The sequence below is a fragment of the Mytilus edulis genome, chromosome 12 (assembly GCF_963676685.1).
Source record: "Mytilus edulis chromosome 12, xbMytEdul2.2, whole genome shotgun sequence".
NCBI classification, from domain to species: Eukaryota; Metazoa; Mollusca; class Bivalvia; order Mytilida; family Mytilidae; genus Mytilus; species Mytilus edulis.
In genome coordinates this window covers 162,984-188,155 of record NC_092355.1, presented here as the reverse complement: position 1 = coordinate 188,155, position 25,172 = coordinate 162,984, and the positions used below count along the sequence as shown (strand labels likewise).

Below are 25,172 nucleotides of genomic sequence, written 5' to 3'. Positions count from 1 at the left end.
GAAATTAAATATCTTGAATGAACAATTAAACAGATGAAACATATTTTGGTATGAATTAGAATTTTGATAAATGTCACAATAAGAAGGGATACAGTAGATTTAGTGTCCATTGTGAATAATTTCTTTGAGGGGGAACATGAGTGGATGTATACTTTTTATGTACTATATGAATTATAAAAATGTTTTATCTTGTACAATTATTCTTTTTTCAGCATCACGATAAAAAGAATATCAGGAATAAAGATTTTCTATGAATGACAAAGACAGAACAGGTATATATTTTATTTTACAGCAGAATGCTTAGAGTGTGTAGGTTAAGGTAGTATCTTTTCTTAGCTTGTGTGCTAGCTGAAACATGAAGTCGTTATTAAATAAGGTATATTAACCTTCTTAATCTTTAATTGTAGACTAGTCCAAACAGATAACCAATATATCTGTCTGAAGAACTTGTACTCTACTCAGAAAGGAGGGATGTATACCTTTATACCTTACTGATTTCACAGAGATATTACCTTTACCTACACATTCTAGGCATTTTAGCTGGTAGATTTTTATTTTAAGGTTGTTAAAGGTAAATAATGCAAGTTTTAATTGGCCACTGACAGCCTTCAATAATGAGAATAACCAATACTGCGTTTAGCTGTTAAAGGCCTTGACAAAGTATATGAAATGATTTAAATGAGAAAATTCTACTTTAGAACAAATATAAGAAATGCAACTTTGGGATCATCATTATTATGAAAACAGACAAACTGGACTTGTCTTTAAGTCCTAAATGCCACATGCAGAGGCTCAAAGGTACAACAAAATTGGAAAAAAAGTATTTTGATAACTTTTTTTATTTTAATAGTTAAACAGAAAAAAGTACCTTACAAAAATGCATGTCTCTTTGGAAAGCAGATTAAGAGCTTAAATGAACGGTTGCACCATATTTTTTTTTTATTTATTTAAATATATAGGATTAAGTTTATTTATAGAAAAAAAATTGCGAAATCTTATTTAAAAAAAGAAAAACATTTATACCTGTGAGCCCCATTAATGCAGATAATACCAATTTTATAGTCTTTGGTCTGACCAAGCTAGGAATTCAACTTTCACTCAAGGGAGCACAAGGCCTTTATTAAGAGGTGCTTCATAAAGAATTAACAATGTGCTAAAAAAATTGTGGTAAATTATTGGACTATTACCTGATTGTCCAAATATATAAATTTTTGGTTTTTCAACCTCTGCTTGTACATTTATAGGTTTTCTTTCTGGATATTTTTCCATGTACTCTTGATTGGTTAGATAATTAGCTGTGTCGTAAAGCCAAGATAGCATAAAACAAACATATGAATGGTTGAGTATATCACTATGGTCATGCCATTTTTATACTTCTAGTACGTTCCAAAGATTTCAGGAAACTAATGGCATTTTCTCTGTTTTCAGGTATACTCTCCTGGATTCTCAAGAATCGTGATCTGAGCTCTTGGTCGGATATGTTGATGTATTCCTCATCGGTGAAGAAGCGTAGCGTTCCAGATTGAATTTGATGTTCTAACGCAGATCTTCTGATATGTTGCATTGGAATTTTTCTTCCATATATTTGTTCCTTCTCCTGATTAAGTGTACCGGCATCTGTTATTTTTGTTTTAACTATTGATTTAGGGGCAACTGGTACTCCAATATATAATTCCCCGGAAGAAACCTTCCTCTTTATATCTGTCTTTAGATTTTTAGCTGGTCTCTTGGTTGGTAGGGAAATTTTTATGTTTTTTTTGGATGATTATTTTTTTGGCCCTCCTGATCCTTCGCAATCGTAAATTTTGAGTTAGATTGGGATTTTTTGTTTTTGCATACTCTTTCAAAACTTGGCCAGCATTTTTTGGGGTTGATCCATTCTTAGATTTAACGTCATACTTCCTAGCTAACAGGGACCAATTAATTGTACTACCTGCTGGATTTTGTTGAATTTCCTGTAAAAATAAATCTTTGTTAAACTTGTAGTTGTCAAATTTACCATGATGTTTCTTTGGTTTGTATCCTGATTTTTCTTTGTTTAACCGAGACAGGACCCTTTTACTGGCACTTTTTTGGACTCAAAACTGGTTGACATTCTGTCCCTGGTATACTGATTGTAAGATTTTCCGGATGCAAGAAATACATGAATGTCCTCTCCAACGTCAGTAAAAGCATCGTCCATTTTTTGTTTAGTTTCTTTTAAGTTTCTTTCAAACTCCTTCCTTTTCTGCTCTGGTGTTTTCAATGGAGATAAAGAAACTTTAATTGGGTTTTCAAATTTGATGTTAAGATTTTTTTCCATCATTGGTTGAACAATTTTAACTATATTTTGTACAGCCTTCAGTCCCTTTGTTGTTGTCCCATGGCTAGATGAAGGTGTACTCTGTTGTACAATTGTGTTGGTAATAGACTGACAAAGTGCTGTCAGTTCTGTAACCTCTGGAGCGGCAGACTTATGGAGTGATGAGTGCTCAATGTGAACAGTATTGCAAAGCCTGCAATTCTCCAAAGTGTGTTGTATTTTCTCCGGCTCGGGTAGTTTTTGCCAATTTTTGAAAGAAAAGTACTCTAGAAATTTATTTTGTTGTCCTTCTTTGTTGTTGTTGTTCCAATACTTTTTCTCTGTTTTGTACCCCTGAAGCCTTCTATATCTCAAACTAAAATACTTGAAGTTCATACTAGTCATCTTTGGATATTGGTCCATGAATATTTCATAGTTTTTAAATCTGTCTTGGAGACTGATATGGCTTGAGTAGATGGGTTTATTTTTGTTTTCTTTTTTCTCCTTCCAGGCATTTATTGAGGAAAGGTCTTTGGTTGCCCTTGTATTAATGACTTTGCCAAAGTTACAAATGTTCATTGTGTGGTTTATTTACAGCTACCTATTAATTATAAAATCATGTATTCTTGAGGCTGTATTGTAGAATTTAAATTTTTTGTCTTTTTTTTTATAGTGTGTACACAATTAACTTTATGGAGAAAAATTAATTTGGATTTTTTTGCAAATAAGCACAATGCCCATTACAATAGTATATTGTTGAAATATAATTTAATTTTGACAGCCAATAGGCTGTGAGTTTGGGTATTTCCTGGCAAGATGGCTTAAAATTTATTGGATTTATATCTTTTGATGTGGTATGATTGCTAATAACTTGATGAGAAAACTGGACCAGAGACCAACTGACAGAAATAAGCAATTAAAGATTATTATATGACCTTGAACAATGAGCATAAACCCAGGATCAATCAATCATAAATAAATGGAAATTGTAATAAAAAAAAAGACTTGTTATAAATTTTTCAAAGTAACAGATGTTTATTCTATGGTTTATTACATGTCTTAAGATGTACTTTTCTGCTTGTTTTTTTTTTTTATAATTGTATTTTGATTATTGTTGGTGTCATTGGAAATGTTTGATATAAAGATGCTTTGTTGCACTTGTTTTATTGTTTGTTCTCTATTGTTGCTGACATTTAAAAAGGGGTTAGGTCTTAAGATTATAAAAAGAATGTTCCTGACCCAAATCAGAAACCTTGTAAAGAACAACAAATAGTCAATCACTTAGTTTAAGATAGATGTGTTATGATTGGCATTGAGACATCATTATATATATTATATGAAGTCTACATTAAGTTGCATTCTACAGTTGATTTCAATGAGTATGTGGCTAAAGATAATATCTTTGGTTGGCTGGCTTTCTAGCTGAACCTGAAAGTCACTGGGTTAGATAAACTACCCTCCTCTAAGAGTAGACTAGTCTGACAGATAACCAATCTAGTCCGTAGGACTATGCTACTTCGAAAGGAGGGTAGTATACCTTACCTAATAATGACTTCCAGGTTAGCAGATTTTATAGTTTGGTTGATGAATTGTATAGTTTAAATGATTTATTTTATAGCTGGATTTCTGTCTTATTGGTGTATTGTATAGTTTAAATGATATATTTTATAGCTGGGTTTCTGTCTTATTGGTGTATTGTATAGTTTAAATGATATATTTTATAGCTGGGTTTCTGTCTTATTGGTGTATTGTATAGTTTAAATGATATATTTTATAGCTGGGTTTCTGTCTTATTGATGCTCTTTAATAGTTTGTGTGATGCCATGCTAATATATAATGCATTTAATAGCAGTTTTATTTCTGTATTCATAGTGTTACTGTTTCTTAAATGTATTTTGTAGTTGGGTTGCTGCCTTAATGATGTTCTATGTAGTAACTCATTAATGTATTTTGTAATTAGTTGCTGTCTTGTTGATAATTACACTAAAGCACCTGTTATGCTTACAAGTTGCAAATATTTTTCATTTACGGAAATGTGTTAATTTTGTCTGCATTATAAGGTATGCATTTTCATGTTGGAAAAAAAATTGCATTAAATTGAAATGGTGTTATGTTATTAATTATTTCAGCTCTATCAATACTAATTACCAGTGGACAATTTGTTTTGGTGGTAAATATATTTAATATTTGCCACTTGCAATGTGCTTCAGTATAATATACTATATATTAAAAAGGAATTGAGCAATCCTAATAGTTCTTGACCTGGAAGTTGGAAGCAAATTCAGAGCTATGACTCCCAAAAGCAGGAGCATGTGTCTTAAACTTCTATGTAAAAAAGCCTGGTTTTAGAAGAATGCAATGGTGCATGTATATGCCATAAGACTAACAAAAGGAATTAAAATTACAAGTAATGTTGAAACTTGTTCTGTTTTGGGATAGACATTTATAAATGTATAACTAAGGTGGGTGGCTGATGGAGATACAAAAAGGATTAAAGCATAAACTTTACAGATGTTCTCAACCTTCGGAGATCTTCTGAACATATAGCTTTGGTGATATTACCCCCTCCCCCTTTTTAACTCTTTTTCATAGAAATTTGAATTGAACTGATTTACTCCAGAATTTTATTTATCAATGGAAGGTAAGTTAATATAAACAGTTCAAAAACTGGCATAATCATATTGATTATTAAGATAATTACTGAATGGTGGTGGTGTCCAGATGAGCGGGGAAATAATTTTCGCGATGTCTTGCGGGATTTCTCTATAACTCTAGATAGTTTTTCAATAAAATTTGCGATATATGTTGTTGAAAACTACTGCCTCAAGAATACAAGTTTTGATATAAATATAAATCGAAATGAGATGATGATGGATTGTTTTTCCCTGGTGCTAGTTGTATCATATGCTTTCCTCCATCTTCAATATAGTTGGTGCAGTTCACTCCGGTATTTGAGGGTTCAACATAAAAATAAATTTCGTAATTGATCAATTGGTATACGAATGTTGTAGGACACGTGCTGCATAGGATAGCTATTGTATGTCTAGGACATTTGTCTTTAATTATTTGTGATGGCTTGGAAGTTTTCGGATATTATTTTTGATTGTTATTTATCCTGCACGACCTCCTATGTATTGGAATCTCCCAAGAAAACCGGGAAAACTTTTGGACATTCAAATAATTTCATTTTATTTTTTAAGAAAATGATTTGAACATGATAAACAAAAAAACAAATGTTTAATCGATTGTTATAATAAAACAAAATTGTATTAACAATTGAAAGTTTGCCGCCAACCAACTGTCCGGTTTCTGGATGAGACCTGTTTTATTCCGTGTTTGCTGTTCTACGTCTTTGGTGCGTTTGTGTTTATCTCTGAAAATAAAAACACATCCAACAACATTTTTTTAAACGAAAAGTGCAGGTTGAAGATCGATAAGTACGTCTTAGTTTCGGGCATGTATGGATTCAGCAGATGTTGAAATTTAAAGAAAGTGCTGTTACAAATCAAAATAATTGTGGTTCATTTTTCTAGCGCCATTGGAAAGGTATTGTTGTTGTTTATAAAACCATTTTACTCATAAAAGTGACTCGTTTTTCATCTTACAAATTAAAAATCAACTTGTACCAGCAGTTTTTATAAAAAGTAGACCTAGCAGTTTCTAAAATTCCAAAGTTGGCATTTGTACGTGGCTATCTTCAACCTGCACTTTTCACTTTTGTGATCGATTATGTTGTTTGTGGATTTGTGGTCACGTGACTACTTTCACTTTACCGTAAAACTGTACAATGTAATAAAACTGTTAATTTGTATGTTTTATGGAAATAAAAACATTGACATATAATTTTAACGAAAGTTATTGGTGATAAACAGTGTAATTTTGGTTGATACAAATTATGGCCAAATTTGATTGATTTTCTTTCAATGTGCCTTAACCTCGCTGCGTAATAAAGAAGATTTCAGGATAATATGTACCATAATAATATATGAAGGTCACGTGTTAAAACAAGTCAAATGTTAGCAGGCTATATATATTCGAACAGAATTATAACTGATCTTTGAACAAGGAAATTTGGTTGGTTATATTGGAAATAACTGAATCATGACTGGAGCGGTACCTTTTATGTCAAGCAGTGCCCCCTTCCACTGATGAAAAGTTTTGGATCCACCACTGGAGGTATCAACAGGAGTATCGTTTATTTACACATAAGCCACAGAAATATAGTAAAACATTGCAAAATTATTGCCATCACTAGTTGGTTGACCGTTATGGAATAAACGTTTCACAGATGATATCGAATATCTTCCTTATGTCGTAGCTACAATATCCTCCCCTTTTCACGAGTGTGACCTACCGAACTTGACTAGTTTTTGAATTTGTAACAACATTAGCAACACGACGGGTGCCACATGTGGAGCAGGATCTGCTTACCCCTTCCGGAGCACCTGCGATCACCCCCAGATTTTGGTGGGATTCATGTTGATTAGTCTTTAGTGTTCTATGTTGTGTCTTCTGTACTATTAATTGTCCTTTTCCTTTTTTCAGCCATAGCGTTGTCATGTTGTTTCTAAATTTATGGGTTTGACTGTCCCTCTGGTAAATTCGTCCCTCTTTAAGTAATGTGTACAAGTTCATTTATGTACAATTTATCTTTTCGATAATATTCCCAACTTTTTACTTCGTTTCTATCTATGTTACTCTTATGTTATAATGATCTTACTATATTAAACACATTTAGTATTATATGGTTCAGTGAATCCAATTTAGGTTCTTTTAAATTTACTCACCACTGGATATGTGACAATTAATTTTCTAATAGTTGTTTTATCTGGTTCTGGCTAGTTGGGCAGTTCACTTTGACTATATAAACTGTAATTTTCATCTATATTGGCAATGCAGAATACGTTACCCCAGAAGCAACATTATGAACGGTAGCCAGCAGTATATTGTATTTATCATAGCAATGTTTTTAAAATCAATCTATGGTTAATAGTTTGTGTCTTAAATGTTTTATTTAGTTTCATTTACCTAGCTAATTGTATTTCAAACTTTATATGTTATCATTTACCTATAATTAGCTTTGCAATATTCTTTATTCATGTTATTTTCAATTATGTAACTAAACATAATATACATTATGTGCTACAAAATGATACATTCACACTGCATTTATTTGTCTGTAGTATAGCAATCACCGAATTCCCTAAAACAATTTTATCCTTATGTATCATGTGTTTTGATAACAAGAGTCATGTGTTAAACTAGTCAAGGTAAGCAGGCTATAAATATGTTCGATCGATCTTTGGACAGGGAAGTTTGAAAGTTACAACAAAATGGCAATGTCGGCGGAGGTGAAAGGAGAAAAGTTAAAAGAAGATTTTGAAGATTTGCTGACTTGTACAATCTGTTTGGAGATCTTCAAAGAACCTAAGTATCTGCCGTGTCTGCATACGTTTTGTAAGTCGTGTATCAATACATATATTGTTTCAACCGTGAAAGACAATAACCCAAGTGAGTTTAAATGTCCCGTATGTCGTCGGTCTGTGTCAATAGATGATGACAAGCCTGACAAATGGGCCAATAATTTACCCGGGAACCATTTTATCGTGTCACTTATAGATAAAAGGGAATTACAGAAACCCGATAAGCTATGTGATACTTGTGACCAGGACAAACAGAAAGCTATTTCATTCTGTACTGTTTGTGAAGAGGCATATTGTGAATCGTGCAGAAGGGGCCACACCATTTACAAAATAACAAAAAGTCATAAATTAGTACACATTAAAGATATCAATGCAGACACTACCGTTTCCGGTCTTTATGCACATGTCACTTGTAAAGAACATCCTGACGAGACTATCAAAGTGTACTGTCATGATCATTCCAAACCTTGTTGTACAGTTTGTGCCACTGTCCACCACAGAAAATGTGAACAAGTTACCACTATTGATCACGCGGTGACTGGGATAAAAGAATCAGAAAAAGCAAAACACCTAATGACGAAATTAACAGAAACGAGTAACACATTGGGTGAAGTTCTTCAGAACCGAAAGACTAACAAGGAAAATTTTGAAAGTGGCATAGAAACAGTTCTACAAGAAATCACACGTTTGAGAGAAAACGTTTGTAAACATTTAAATGAACTCGAGCAAAGACTTCAGGATGAAGCTAACAGTAGCAGGAAAGAAACATTAATTAAGCTTGATGACGAAACGACAGATTTGTCCAGCCTAAAGAATACAGTTGATAACTGGAAGAGTTTATTCGAAGCTTGTGTATCTCAAGGATCAGAAATACAATGTCTGGTAAAGATGGACGAGATTCTAAACAACCTTCCTCAAACTGAAAATGACATTTCTAAACTTCTACGTGAAATCAGATTTATATCCGTAAAGTTTGAACACAAAGATATCATTTCAGAAATTAGTTCTCTCGGCAGTTTGATTTTTGATGAGCATCGGCCTTCTGCATGTTCTATTCCCGGAAAAAATATAGCAAATTTCCGTACAGGGAAAATCAGAAAAGTTTTCACAATTGATGTGACAATCAATGGTGTTAGTGGGATATTCTTTAATGATGATATTATTTTGACCCATTGTATACAAAATAAAATCGTGTACTACGACAACAAAGGAAAACAACAAGAGCAGTTATGTATTCCTCATAATGTAACAGACATAGCTAAAGTGGATGATCAAACAGTCGCTGTATCGTCTAATGCAAAGAAGATTTTTGTTGTGAACGTTAAACCGCTGACTATCTCTAAGACATTAAATATAAACAATCCTGTGTGGGGTATTTCAATCTGTGAAAATGAATATATAACTGCTTATAGTAGTAAAATATCGTTTTTGAACGCTGACAATGGTACAGTAGTTAGAAGTCAACAAACAACAGCAGACACGATATATGTTTATTGCTACAAGAAAAATGATTACATATATTGGGAAAGTGAACATTCTATAAAAAGAGATAGCAATGAAGGAAAAGGATTTACGTACAATCATAGTCTGTTACAAAGTCCTTATTTCCAGGACGTCGATAGCGACGGGAACATTTATACAACCGGATATGATTCCAGAAACATTCATCAGTTAACATCTACTGGAAAAATCGTACAAATCATTCCTATATCAGATATAGACAATACCATCACAGCTAAACCATGGGTAATGCGGTTCCAGCCAAACAGTAACAGATTTCTTCTGACATTTAATAATGGTGCTACTAAAGTCCTTGTGTGTGAAATTGATTAGATTCATTCAAAAGTAGAATAATAAGAAGCGAAGGAAACAAAGCTGTGCTTCTGGGAGTATGAGTCCATATCTTGCAGATTTGTTGTTGTGATTACAATCTTTGATATTGCGTTATGTTGAACTCTCTATCATGTGAAGAAATAGTCAGTGTCATGGATAAAACAATATAATAACTGATAGTTGTATTTTGTGTTGATACTTAATATCTCTCTTATAAGTGTATATCAAATGTATTTAAACAAGAATAAAAAAAATATATAGGATTGAAATTAGATTCAATTTTTATCTCTTTTGTTTTGTTTTTCCGATGGATATCCAAATTGTGTGTATTTAAAGTAACCATAGCAGCAAAATATGTTTAATTCTAGATATGAAAGGATTCAATAATTTATAATGGAGAATTCAATCAAATGATAAAACGTTTAAAACGAAACATTGTTTGAACCTATCTTGAGTCAGAAATCTGATGTTCAGTGGGTGTAGTTTGTTGATGCGTTTAATAATTTTGTGTGTATTTAAAATTTGAATTTTTCGAAAAACTAAGGATTTTCTTATCCCAGGCATAAATTACCTAGCTGTATTCGGCACAACTTTTTAGAATTTTGGATCCTCAATGCTCTTCAAAAGAGGGACGAAAGATACCAAAGGGACAGTCAAACTCATAAATCTAAAACAAACTGACAACGCCATGGCTAAAAATGAAAAAGACAAACAGAAAAACAATAGTACATATGACACAACATAGAAAACTAAAGAATAAACAACACGAACCCCACCAAAAACTAGGGGTGATCTCAGGTGCTCCGGAAGGGTAAGCAGATCCTGCTCCACATGTGGCACCCGTCGTGTTGCTTATGTGATTACAAATCCGGTAAATAGTCTAATTCGGTAGGTCACATTCATGAAATTACATAATAAAACAGCATGTTATCAATCAGTACTCATCCCACAACCAATTGATTTAATGTTTGCTTTTTGCATCAGCTCTATATTACAAGATAGCATCATTAAGAGAAATAACTCGTAATTGATAAAATTGAGTGAATCCCAAATGATTAAATGGATATAAAACCGGCAATAAAACCAATCTCAAAGTATGGGCTCAATTGTGCCGTAAAGGATGTATAAATTTGTAGTCCCGTATGGTCAGAGTTTTAGCATTAAATTATATGTATCATGTATATAAACCACCCTTACAAACTCTCGTTTATGGGCCCGAAGGTACCGTTTCGATACTCTTTATATCTGTCATCATACTCATTGACTTTTTCTAATGACCTTCTAATGGACGACTGATCTACGTATAACGGTCTAGATTGGATTACGGCATACAAAATACTGGACAGAACGTGTAGACCAAAATACCCCTCCCCCCAAAAAAAAAAGTTAAAGAGAAAAATAGGTCGAAAAAATAAAGAATAGAGAATGAGGTGCTGATGAAATATAAAGAAAAGAGAAAAAATAATCCCCAACCTTTAAAAGCAGGTATTGTCTTGACCATTTTAACTACTTATAGTTTTTGTCCTTAACATGCATAAAACATCAATAATGTCACTGGACGTAAAGTTACAAAAAAAACATTGTCACTGGACGTACAGTTACATTAAACCATTGTCACTGGACGATAGTTACATAAAACCATTGTCACTAGACGATAGTTACATAAAACCATTGTTAGTGGACGATAGTTACATAAATCCATTGTCAGTGGACGATAGTTACATAAAACCATTGTCAGTGGACGATAGTTACATAAAACCATTGTCACTGGACGATAGTTTCATAAAACCATGGTCACTGGACGTAACGTTACATAAAACCATTTTCAGTGGACGATTGTTACATAACATCATTGTCAGTGGACGAAAGTTACATAAAACCATTGACAGTGGATGATAGTTACATAAAACCATTGTTACTGGACGATAGTTACATAAAAATATTGTCAGTGGACGATAGTTACATAAAACCATTGTCAGTGGACGATAGTTACATAAGAACATTGTCACTGGACGATAGTTACATAAAAACATTTTTACTGAACGATAGTTACATAAAACCATTGTCACTGCACGTAAAGTTACATAAAACCATTGTCACTGGACGATAGTTACATAAAACCATTGTCACTGGACGATAGTTACATAAAAACATTGACACTGGACGATAGTTACATAAATTTAATAATCAATCAGTCAATCTACAAATGTCGATTAAGTTGGAACAACTGTTGAATCACTATTATTCATTGGACACCAATTATCGCTAGTTTTATGGGTACAGCTGAACCACTTATTGAAATGCTCAACGCACTATAAATTTTCTATAGGCTTTTGTTTGCAGAACGTTATCAAAGGTACCAGTATTATAATTCAATGCACCAGAAGCGCGTTTTGTCTACATAAGACTCATCAGTGACGCTCAGACCAAAATATTTATAAAGCCAAACAAGTAAAAAATTGAAAAGCATTGAGGACCAAAAATTTGATAAACTAAAAAATTAAATATCCACGAAAATGTAAGTTTTCCTAAATCTACGATAATTGATAGCCACGAAAATAAATTAGTCCAAAGTATTCAAGAAAACAAACCGTTTAGGGAAATTTTCTACTGTGATAGAATAAAAAAAAAGAAATTTCCTCAACCTTGATTTTTGACTAAAATCAATATAATGTAGAATATTGATAGTAATTCAAATGTAGAAACCATATCAGGTGATATCAGTACAATACGGACCATGATAATGATGTTCACGTGTTTAAACCAGTCAAGGTAAGCAAGCTATATATAGATATCCGATTATAGTCATAACTGATCTTTGGACCAGGAAGTTTTCAAGATACAACAAAATGGCGATGTCGGTGGAGGTGAAAGGAGAAAAGTTGAAAGAAGATTTTGATGATCTACTAACTTGTACAATCTGTTTAGAGATTTTCAAAGAACCTAAGTATCTGCCGTGTCTGCATACGTTTTGTAAGTCGTGTATTAATACATACATTGTTTCAACTGTGAAAGACAATAACCCAAGTGGATTCAAATGTCCAGTATGTCGTCGATCTGTGCCAATAGATGAAAATGATGAGAAGCCAGACATTTGGGCAAATAATTTACCCGGGAACCATCTTATTATATCACTTATAGATAAAAGGGAATTACAGAAACCCGATAAGCTGTGTGATACTTGTGAACAGGACAAACAGAAAGCCATTTTCTTCTGTACTGTTTGTGAAGAGGCATACTGTGAAACGTGCAGAAAAGCCCACAGAATTTTCAAAATGTCGAGGAGTCATAAGATAATATCCAATCACCGATATCAATGCAGAAACTTCAACTTCTAGTCTATATGCGCATGTCACATGTAAAGAACATCCCGACAAGACGATAGAAGTTTACTGTCAGGATCATTCAAAGCCTTGTTGTACAGTTTGCGCCACGGTCCATCACAGAAAATGTGAACAGGTTGTCACTATTGATAAAGCAGTGACTGGGATAAAAGAATCCGATATAGCTAAAAACCTGATGACAAAGTTGACAGAAACAAGTAACACATTAGGTAAAGTTCTTCAAAACCAAAAAACTAATAAAGAAAACTTTGAAAATGGCATAGAAACCGTTCTACAAGAAATCATAACATTGCGAGAAAAAGTTTTTAAACATTTAGATGAACTGGAGGCAAAACATCGGGATGAGGTTAACAGTAGCAGAAAAGAAAACTCAATTAAGCTTGATGACGAAACAACAGATTTGTCCAGCCTAAAGAATATAGTTGATAACTGGAAGAGTTTATTCGAAGCTTGTATATCTCAAGGGTCAGAAATACAATGTCTGGTAAAGATGGACGAGATTTTAAACAACCTTCCTCAAACTGAAAATGACATTTCTAAACTTCTACGTGAAATAAGGACTATATCCGTAAAGTTTGAACATAAAGATATAATTTCAAACATTACCTCTCTCGGCAGTTTCATTTTTGATCAACAACGCCCTTCTATATGTTCTTTCACCGGAATGAAGATAACAAATTTCCATACAGGAAAAATCGGAATAGCTTTCACAATTGATGTAACAATAAATGCTGTTAGTGGAATATTCTTCAATAATGATATTATTTTGACCCATCATACACAACAAAAGATCGTGTACTACGACAACAAAGGGAAGCAACAAGAACAGTTAGATATTCCTCACGATGTAACAGACATAGCTAAAGTGGATGACCAAACAGTCGCTGTGTCGTCTAATTCACAGAATATTTTTCTTATTAACGTCAAACCGCTGACTATTTCCAAGACATTAAATATAAGCAACCCTGTGTGTGGTATTTCGTTCTGTGAAAACGAATTTGTTACTGCTTATAGCAGCAACATATCTTGGTTAAACGCTGAAAATGGTACAGTAGTTAGAAGTAAACAAACAGTGACAGATATTAGGCATGTTTATTGTTACAAGAAAAATGAGTACATATACTGGGAAAGTGGAAATTCTATTAAAAGAGATAGCAGTGGTGGAAAAAGCTTTACGTATAGTAATACTTGTTTACAATACCCGTATTGGCAGGACGTTGATAGTGACGGGAACATTTATATCACTGGATATGGTTCTAAAAACATTCATCAGTTGACCTCTACTGGACAACTCGTAAGAATCATTCCCGTATCGGAGTTAGACAATACCATCACAGCTGCACCTTGGGTAATACGGTTCCAGCCAAACAGTAACAGATTTCTACTAACATTTGATAGTGTTACTAAAGTCCTTGTGTGTGAAATTGATTAGATTTATTTAGTAAAAGAACTATTTGAAACTGACATGCGAAGGGAACAAAGTTTACCTGCATTGAGTATGAGACCATTTCTTGTAGATATCGAATAATTGACATAGGATATAGTCATTACTTTACCTTCTTAAAGCAGAGAAGCGGTTTGTAGTGTGATTACAATATTTGACATTGCGTTTTGAACTCTCTATCATGTGCGGAGAACGTGTCAAGGATAAAACAATAAAGTAATTGATAGTTGTTTTTTGTGTTGATTCTTAGTATCTGAATATAAGTTTATATGAAATATATTTAAACAAGAATAACAAATATATTATGGGATAGAGTTTCGATTCCTTATTTTCTATCAAAATTTCTTTCTTTCCTGATGGATAGCCAGATCGTGTTCATTTATAGAAACCAGAATAACAAAATATTTTCCATTTTAGTTATTAACTGATTGTATCATTTAAGATTATAAAAGGTTTATAGAAGGAAACATGTAGAATATATTCCCCATTTCCATTTTCAATTTCAAAATTAAGGCGAGAAAGGTCTTACAGATGTCCAAATTAGTTTTCAGGTATACTAATATTGAAATAAATAATAGAATCCACATTAGGTTCTGCTAATTTGTTTTTTAGTTATATGTCCTGACCAAGCTAGGTATATGGCAGTTATTATCAAATACTGTTTCTATCTTTGTTGGCGTTTGTTTTTGTTACAGTTCAGTGTTTCTGTTGTTCCGTTGTTTTCCTCTTATATTTGATGTGTTTCCCTAAGTTTTTGTTTGTAACCCGGAATTGTTGTCTCTTTATCGATTGATGGCTTTTAAACAGTGGTTAACTACTGTTGTCTTTATCTTTTCGACTGACAAGTTCCTATGTCCCTTTAGTATTCGTTCGCCTCTAATTTAGTATTATGTTTCAGTTATGAGTTATGTAATTTATTTGATATATAGAATCATTCAAAGATATGTCTGTCAGACAGAGTTCGCCTGACTATGATCTCCTGTCAATACTTTAGTCTTCAAGAAAAGTTCAATACCAGATCCTCCATGTAATAGGTAAACTAAAATTGGTGTATCGATAGATTATGAAGTTCATAATTCCGTCCGACATGGTTAACCGGACTTTACTCTCGATGCATTGTTCAACATTTTGTTAGGCCTATTTCTCAGATACTATTACTATGTTTGTGTTGCTCGGTCCTTAGTTATCTTGTGTTTTGTGTACTATTGTTTGTCCTTGTCTTGTTTAACCATGGCAATGTCAGTTTAATTTCAATATTTGGTGTACTAGTATGCAACTATCGAAAGGTATTGTCGATTATGTACTGACGAAGAATCAAAATACAATTAAGCAAATCAGAAACAGAAAAAGAATGGAATCTCTTGACAAATTTAAAAATTGACGTGAACAAACCATGTCTCAAAAAGTACTATGAAATACACAAAAGCATATTTGAAAAATTACACGAGTGACATAGATCGTTTCAGACATATCTTCATCGACACTCAAAAACACATCGGAGCTAGAGGAACATGAGACGATTGATCAAACAGTGTTTTACTATTGGCAGAACCAGTATAGACCTACTGTCACAGTCAAGCTTTCTTCCTTCGACGTCGAATTTATTTAGCGGTTTTTGTCACTTAGAGCTATCCCCTATCACGATGCCCTCGTCAGTCATTCTCCAGTGGTCACTGTTTGTGTTTAGGAAGTACACCACTAATTCATGGTCCCATTGCTTTCTATGTTACATTCATCCGTTTCAAGCAGGCACACCTCTTTTATTTTAAGTTCAAATAAAGTGGCAATTATTGCATGTCACAGCAACACGTTATGGTGTCTTGTACTGAAAAAATCAACATACCTTTAATGGCATATAAGAAAAAACAGGTTCCCGGAACTTCGGATGTATCAAAACAGGTACTTCAGATCTGACAAACAGACAAAATGTACCCTCTTTTTAAAATTTGTGCAGTTTTTTTAATATTCAAAATTAAAAGTCCAAAAGTGTTCTACAATGATCATCAGTCCTTCAACTTTCATTTTCTACATCTTTTGAAAGTTACACTCATGCGTAGGAACTATTTTGTGTTAAATATGTACTACTTTCTGGTATGTGCTTTCTGGCCGGGCCCGAATTAGTAGTGGTACACCTTTACGCGAATGATTAGTGACTTCACATGAATTATCATCGATATGGTCATAATTATAAATTAACTGTTACAAAACTTGATTTTTTTTAATACTAAAAAACTCATTATAAGTACCAGGATTAAATTTTGTATATACGGCAGACGCGCGTTTCGTCTGCAAAAGCCTCATCAATGACGCTCGAATCCAACAAAGTATTAAAGGCCAAATAAAAGACGAAGTTCAAAAGCACGAAAGACCAAAATTACTAAAAGTTTTGCCAACAACAGCTAAGGTAAGGATTTTCTAACTCAGGAGTGGATTACCTTAGCTGTATCTGGTATCTATGATGAGATTATTTCCATACAGCAAGATTCATACAACATAATCACTGACAGCTGATTTTGACGTATCATTGGACCTTCCATTCTAACTTCGTTCCTGCTCACCTAAAAAGTCATTTTATTCATGTTTGGCTCAGTTATAGGTCTAAAATGTATAAACCGTATCATTTTTATAATATGAAAACATGATATATATAAACACATTTGGTAAATAAAAATATCATAGTTTAATAAACAGCTGCGCCATGAGCGCATGATACGCCCGACTTCTTGTGTGGAAGTTTTATGCAATAATCATAAATAGTTTCTGAGAAAGTTTTAAGCAATTACCATTTATTGCTTTTAAGACACGGCGGGACATGTGAAACCCAAATGTTTTTTTTTTACAAATATCACTAAAATAAAATTTTGAATCAAACCAAAAAGTATACAGATCTTTAGATTAATATAACAAAGAAGTGTATACAGTTTCAAGCAATAATCATAAATTGTTTTTGATATACGGCTCGACATGTAAAAAAAACCCTCCCCTTTTTTACAAAATACTCAATAACTCAAAAATGAAATTTTGAACCATCACCAAAAAGTATAGAGATCTTTAGATTAATATAACAAAGAAGTGTGTAAAGTTTTAAGCAATAATCATAAATCGTTTTTGAGATACGGCGCGACATGTAAAAAACCCTCCCCCTTTTTTACATGATTTGGCTATACTTTTTGGAGCTTTTGGATTATAGCTCTTCATCTTTTATATAAGCTTTGGATTTCAAATATTTTGGCCACGAGCATCACTGAAGAGACATGTATTGTCGAAATGCGCATCTGGTGCAAGAAAATTGATACCGTTAATTTTATTACAAAATACTCAATAACTCAAAAATGAAATTTTGAATCATGACCAAAAAGTATACAGATATTAAGATTAATATAACTAAGAAGTGTGTAAAGTTTTAAGCAATAATCAAGAATCGTTTTTGAGATACGGTGCGACATGTGAAAAAACACACCCCTGTTTTAGTTACAAAGTGCCGTAACTCAAAAAGTTTAAATCTTATTTTCACCAAAATGTATACAGATCATTTGACCATCATCAAAACCAACTATATTAAGTTTCATGAAATTTAGATAAGTCGTTCTCAAGTTACGGTGCGACATGTTTACGCCGGACAGACAGACAGACAGACGGACGGACAGACGGACGGACAGACGGACGGACATCGGACATTTGTATACCATAATACGTCCCGTCAAAATTTTGACGGGCGTATAAAAACTATAGCCGTTGTTCAAATAAGGAATAAATTAAAATGTGCAGAGTTTAACACCTTCTGAATCTTGATCTGTGAATGAAGAAGTTCGAAGACTCCATTAACGCTATTAAAATCTAAAAGTAAAAGAAAGACTGACAACAAGGCTTAACAAAAAATCAAAACTTAAACAACACAAAAGTCCTAAAATCACTCACAGAAAAAAAATGAGATTGAGCTATTAACCATGCAAAAAATGGTTATAAACTAAGATGATCCAAAAAGGTCTGCGTTTTTGCTCCTCTAGTGACACCCTTCATGGTAATCCAGTGAAGCCGTAAATCAATAGGGAATAGGCAAGTGTACACATTCTACTGCTAAGACATTACCTTGTTTATAAAACATCGGCACACGAAAATTCTTTAAACCTTAATCATGAATGATGCATATCTGCACCAAGAGCACATGGTGCTGTTATAATTTGACCCATCTAGTGAACGGGGCTATAAAAAACTAGCACTGCGATATACTTCGGTGTAGAAATACATGCATAACCTTAACCCGTAACTATGGAATGAGAAATCCAGATATTTCCAAATTGTAAGGTTTATTACATTAACCAATTTCACTGATACATCTAACCAAAAACTGTATAATTCAGTTGAAAAGGTCGTTATAACTTATCAAATCGATACACTTCTTGTTCAAATCCAATAACAAATAAAACATTGTTATCAATCAGTACACTCCAACATCCTATCGATTTTTATTTTTACCTTTTGAATCGGGTCTTTTCTACAAGATATCATCATTAAGGGACATACCTCTTAATTGATCAAACTGAGTTAATCCCAATGATCAACTGAATATACAACCGGCAGTAAAACCAATCTCAAAGTATGGCCTCAATTGTACCGTGTGGGATGTATACATATTGTAACGATAACCGAGCGGTCAAGCTTTGGTGTTAACTATAAATATTGGAACCCTTAGTGTGTTGCTATAAGACTGGAATATATGAACTAAAGTTATAACTGGCGACTCTTCTTTGGTAACGTGGTTCTCTGGTATCGTGGTATTCGGGTAATCTACAGTTGGTTCTGTATAGGTTTTGTGGTACGTTGTGGTATTCTGATAGATCTTAGTTTAGTTCCGTTTAGGTTTTTGTAAGAATAACAGACTCGTCGAATAAAAATCAACTTGTATTTTATACGTGCAATAAATATCAGCAATTCGTAGACATAATAAATAACTTAAGTAACAGGATTCTAGTTTAACAAATAAATACCTTACTTTATTAGAATATCGTAAAGAAAATGGATAGCGGAACTATAATACATAAATACCTAGAAAGTTTACGAACAAGATAGTTTGGTAATCGGCAAATGGTAACGGAAATTCAATGTCAAAACTGATAACGTTTCTCTCGAGAAGTAATTCTCTAAATACAACTTGTTATGGAACTAACAAGCCAACATTATACGGAAATAGTCTGGTTATTTCTGGTTATTCAATCGCTTGGAATTAGCGTGTGTCACTTGCCCAGGGTAAAGTCGTACTGAAGCCTTTTTGGCTTGCTCCAATGTATTTATACTATGGTAAAATATTACCTAAATGGTTTACCATTTACCAGTGGTGAAAAATACCTAAACTACCAAAACCGGAATTGGTAATTACCAAAATAATGTTCGGAACGATTGGTAAACGTTTATGTACTTCATTTGATATGAACAATCGAGGGGAGTTCCGAATATAAATTCAAAACATGGACGTTAAGAAGAATAAAAAGTTAACAATGTTTACACAAAGTTGTACAAGAAATATAAAATAAAAACAGTCAATAAACGGTAAGGTTTTAACAACATCATCACACAATTTTAGGGAAAACAAGTTCCATTTCAAAGAACCCCCATTTTGTTACACTCTCCCCACCTTTGAAAAATAATGTTTGCCCTCAAACATGAATAGCCATTCCCTAAAATTTAAAACAAGTTCTCCAATATTTTTCATTTAAAATATTCTATAACATATATATTCAAAATAATAAAACAATATTTGATCAAACAGAAATGTAATACAATCTTCTGAGTTTTCATTGTTCTTTTTCGTCTTCCCGCAACGTTTGACTTCCGCACAGTTCTTTATGATCCTTTAATTTTGTAAATGTTTATATAGCACCAACATCTCTTCTTCCCATAACGATTGTTCATAAAAACGAGTTCTGTTTATTTTAACGAATGTTTATAGAGCACAGACATATCTTCTTTACTTGACAAATGTTCATTGTAATGGCCTGACCATTAAGTATAACCGACGATTGGGCTCAAGGAGAAAAGACTATCAGGTGCTGATACTTTAATTATGAACCAATCTGACATATGGTAAAAAGCTGAAAAACAAATAAAATACAATTTTACAATGTGTTCAATTAATGTTATTAAAACGAAATGTCAAAGGTAATAGATAACACAGTCCGTTGGATCCGAGAAAATGTTGTACTTTCAAGAGCAGTTAAATTTCCAGTGTTTCACGGAGAGAATGTTCAAATATGTATAGAGTAATTTGAAGGCTTCAAAAACAATGTTGTAAAGTTAACTCACTCTGTGGTTAGCCACGAATTGTGTCCTAGATGACGTTTGTCCTTTGAAAAGTTCTCCAGAACTGGTATGACCTTGCAATGTTCGGTTTGAGATCCGTGTGAGCAGGGGAAAGGTAGCGATGATACGATGTTTTAATGTTCTTATGAGGTTAAAGATGAATAATCCTCCTAGACTGGAACACATAAATAGATTAAGAATATAATCAAACGAACTGTATAAATTACGGAACGGTGTAACAGAATACTCCCCGTCTGATGTCTATCTGATATCACTATTCCACAAGTATTCCACATGTGAATGTCACTATATAAATCCATAATATATACAAATAATTACACAGAGTTGTTCTCTACGAGAAGAATCATGTCCACGATAGGGCGTGTGTAGGTTGTGGCTTTCTCATTAACGATTACTCGCACTTCTGCTTTTCGGACATGTTCGTCTGAACTTTTAAATGAGTTCACTATGATTCCAACGGGCCATTGGGTACGGCAAATGTTTTTGTCCTTTAGAAGAATGACGTCTCCTTCGATGAGATCACGGCGATCTTCGGTCCATTTTCGTCGTTGTTGTAGTAACGGCAGGTATTCTTTCCTCCAACGGGACCAGAAAACACTGGCAAGAGCCTGTACTCGTCTCCATTCGGCAAGACATAGATCTCGTTTATCGAATTCTCCGAGATGATCTGAGGTGAATATGTAGTCGGTTTTCTGTGTCAATAACATAGCCGGAGTTAATATTAACGGATTTTCTGGATCTGTTGATACCGGTACCAGAGGTCTAGAGTTCACTATTGCTGAAACTTCTGCCATTAGTGTGTTGAGCACGTCATGTGTTAGGCTTCTTCCGGCTGCGTTAAGAAGCATAGAATCAAGAATTCTCCTGGTGATACCAATCATTCTTTCCCAGGCTCCACCCATGTGGGACGAATGCGGCGGATTGAAGATCCAAGTTGTACCAGAATTGTACAGAAAGTTCTTGAAGGGTCCATCTTCAACGTTGATTGAGTCAATCTTTAAATCGTCGATTGCGCCGATAAAGTTCGTTCCACGGTCAGATCGGAAAATCTTAACTTGGCCTCTTATAGCGGCGAATCTCCTGACAGCGTTTATGAAGGCTGAAGAACTCATTTCCTCGATTAATTCGATGTGAATAGCTCTTGTCACTAAGCATGTGAATAAAATTGCCCAACGCTTTGAGTTGGCATATCCACCACGTGTTTTACGTGAAACAATTGTCCAGGGTCCAAAGGTGTCTATTCCAACGTTAGTAAACGGAGGTGAAGGTTCAAGACGGTCCTCTGGCAAATCAGACATGATTTGATACTCGGTTTTTCCTCTGAGTTTGCGGCATGTCACACATTTGTGAATAATAGATGAGATCGAGCGTTTTGCTCCTACGATCCAAAATCCTGCGGATCGAATCGCTCCATCTGTGAAATGGCGACCTTGATGTTTTATCTTGTTGTGGTAGTATCGAACTAATAATGTCGCTATATGATGGCGTCCAGGGACGATCAATGGTTTCTTTTCACGGAGGTTTAAGTCAGATTTGGCGATACGGCCTCCTACTCGTAATAGTCCTCGTTCGTCCAAAAACGGATTTAGGTTAGCTATCGGACTCCGCTTATGAATTTGTTCCTGACGTTTAATGCAATCTATTTCATCTCCGTAAACTTCATATTGAGCAGATATTAAGATGAAATTTTCGGCATTCGAAAAGCCTTCCAGAGAAGTCACTGGTGCTGTCTGTTTTGACCCGTGTAAACGGGAGAAACGTTCCAAAAGGGCTATCGCTCGCACAAGTGATGTCCAGTTGGAGAATCTGTTGAATCTATCAGTTCCGATACCTTTTTGCTCAAGTGTGGCAAATGTTTTTGCAACATTAACAGTTGCACGTATTTCTCCATCTTCCTCTGGGTCTATTAGCTGATATATGTCCTCAGAATTCTTTTGTTCTGAGAAAAGAAGTTGTCTTGGTCCTAATAACCATTCGCTGCTATGAATTTCGTGAGCAGGTACGGACCTTGTTCCCGAGTCTGCGGGATTACGGTTAGTTGGTACATAATTCCATTGACTTGGAGAGCTAAATTTTCTTATTTTCTCTACTCTATTGGCCACATAGATAAAGAACCTTCTTGTCTCGTTACTGATGTAGCCTAGGACTACTTTACTGTCTGTGTAGAATTTTACGGTGTCTATATGTAAATCTAAATTATCCATGATGGTCTGTGTTATCTCGACTGCTAATACTGCAGCAGATAGTTCGAGGCGTGGAATAGTATGACCACTTGTTGGTGCAACTTTAGCTTTCCCAAGAATGAAAGCTATGTTTGGTTCACCACTACTGTCGGTCGTGCGTAGATATGCAACAGCTGCTATGGCTTTTTCTGATGCATCAGAGAAGACATGTAACTCCTTTGTGGTGGTTTTGCTGAGATACGGCACGTAGGTACGTGGAATGCGCAATGTTTCGATAGCAATTAGAGTGTCTCTCCAAGATTTCCACTCATCTGCTGTCTCATCAGAAAGAGGTTGGTCCCAATCGACGGTTTCTGATACTATTTTCCGTAATAGGAGTTTCCCTTGTATAATCACCGGAGCCAAAAATCCTAGAGGATCGTAGAGACTGTTTATCGTTGATAAAATTCCTCTCCGAGTGATCGGTTTGTTTTCTGATGATAATTGAAATAAGAAGTTATCAGTGTTTACGTCCCAGCTGAGACCAAGACTACGTTGTAGGGGTTTGCTGTCGCATTCTAAGTCTAGATCTTTAAGATTTGAAGCCAAATCACTGACATGAAATGCAGACATAACTTCCGCACAATTAGAGGCAAACTTGTGAAGGCGTAAGTTTCCATATTTTGCTAATGCTTGCTGTGTGTCCTTCATGAGCTTAACAGCTTCCTCTTTAGTAGGACATGACGTTAGACCGTCGTCGACATAGAAGTCTCTTGTAACAAAGCTAGTCACGTGACTGCCAAACTCTTGTTCTGATGCTTGCGCTGCTTTTCTGAGTCCAAGCGTAGCAACGGCAGGTGACGGACTATTTCCGAAAACATGAACTCTCATGCGGTATTCGACAAGGTTCTTCTGTAGGTCATTGTCTTTCTGCCATAAAAATCTCAGATAATTTCGGTGGTCTTTTCTGACAACAAAGCAGTGAAACATATGTTGAACGTCTGCAGTAACTGCGACCATTTCTTTCCTGAAACGCAGCAATACTCCCAAGAGATCATTGGTCAAGTCTGGACCTGTAAGCAGGACGCTGTTAAGTGAAACTCCGTTACATTTGGCGGAAGAATCAAACACACCTCTTATCTGATCGGGTTTCTTCGGATGATAAACACCAAACAATGGCAAATACCAGCACTCCTCATGTTCGTGCAATGGTGGAGAGAGCTCTGCATGATTATTATCTAAGATTTTACTCATAAATGTAAGAAAATGTTCCCGCTTCTATTCAGACTGGCGTCTAACATGTTAGCACGGTGAAGAGCCTGTGGTCTGTTGCTTGGTAATGGCTGTCTTGGCACTCGGAACGGTAACGGTGCTACCCAACTTCCTTCCGAGTCTCTCACAAATTCGTTGTCCATCTGCTTCATGAACATTTTGTCCTCATATGACTGTCCAGGCTTATCATCGTCCTTTGTTTTTTCAAAGAGTGGCGATTGTAAATCTTTCGTTACAAGGTCTGTGTAATTTTCCCGGATGTCAAACTTGCTTGTGCATGGTTGAAAGGTTGAAGGTTGTCCTGTAGGTAAAATGTTGGTTATTTTAACATTTAATTCAAAGGGTACGTGCTGCTTGTTAATGCAGGTTTCTCCTATCACTACCCAACCAAGTTTCAATTGTTGTGCATATGGAGTTCTTGGTGGTCCTATGCGCTGGTCAAGGACGTGGTGTGCCTCTATAAGGTCTCTGCCAATTAGGAGAAGAATTTGGCAATTTTCGTCTAATGGTGGAATGCTTCCTCTGAGTTCTTTTAGATGAGGGTGATGCATTGTGACTTCCGGAGTAGGAATTTCGTCCCTATTATTTGGAATATGATCACATTCAATCAGTACAGGAAGGTCAAACTTGTCATTACAGTTGATTGATTCCATGATGAAACCTCTTCCTCTTTTCCCGGAGGTGACTACTTTGCCGGAGCATGTTGATAAAGTATAGTTCTCCGGTTTATCTTTGACGTCGAAAATATTAAAGAATTCGGGCGATGCTAGTGACCGGTTGCTTTGGTCATCAATGATGGCGTACATGCGAATAACTTTGTCCTGGTTATCTTTGTGATAAACATTCACAGGCAGTATTTTAGCACAAGATTTCCCGCTATATGTATCTTTGCAGATCTCAGTACAGGTAGAGTTAACTGAGGTTGCCTTAGTTTCAGCCGATTCTATAGGCTCCCCGCCGTAGGCTTGCTTAGGCGAGCTAGACTGAGAACTTGAAGGTTGCTGTGGTCTAGTAATGTGAAGTGCGGTAGTGTGTTGTTTACTTCCACATTCTTTACAACTTATGCGTGCGTTGCATTCCCGGCTTCTGTGTTTG

General features: G+C 34.8%; 4 protein-coding genes across 4 annotated transcripts; 3 read left to right on the top strand and 1 right to left on the bottom strand.

Moving 5' to 3' along the window:
- Positions 1-7,591: 7,591 nt before the first annotated feature.
- On the top strand, positions 7,592-9,812 carry LOC139499354 (tripartite motif-containing protein 59-like). Its single transcript, XM_071288037.1, has one exon. The coding sequence runs from the start codon at positions 7,615-7,617 to the stop codon at positions 9,535-9,537; it is 1,923 nt and encodes a 640-aa protein (XP_071144138.1). The 5' UTR covers positions 7,592-7,614; the 3' UTR covers positions 9,538-9,812.
- A 2,574-nt stretch (positions 9,813-12,386) lies between these two features.
- LOC139499297 (E3 ubiquitin-protein ligase Midline-1-like) lies at positions 12,387-12,875 on the top strand. The gene has a single exon (XM_071287966.1). It carries the CDS (start codon positions 12,387-12,389, stop codon positions 12,873-12,875), a length of 489 nt encoding a protein of 162 aa, XP_071144067.1.
- Positions 12,876-13,056: 181 nt separating this feature from the next.
- Positions 13,057-14,313, top strand: LOC139499296 (uncharacterized). Its single transcript, XM_071287965.1, has one exon. The coding sequence runs from the start codon at positions 13,057-13,059 to the stop codon at positions 14,311-14,313; it is 1,257 nt and encodes a 418-aa protein (XP_071144066.1).
- A 6,644-nt stretch (positions 14,314-20,957) lies between these two features.
- LOC139499295 (uncharacterized) lies at positions 20,958-24,059 on the bottom strand. The gene has a single exon (XM_071287964.1). The coding sequence runs from the start codon at positions 24,057-24,059 to the stop codon at positions 20,958-20,960; it is 3,102 nt and encodes a 1,033-aa protein (XP_071144065.1).
- Between the last annotated feature and the right edge of the window lie 1,113 nt (positions 24,060-25,172).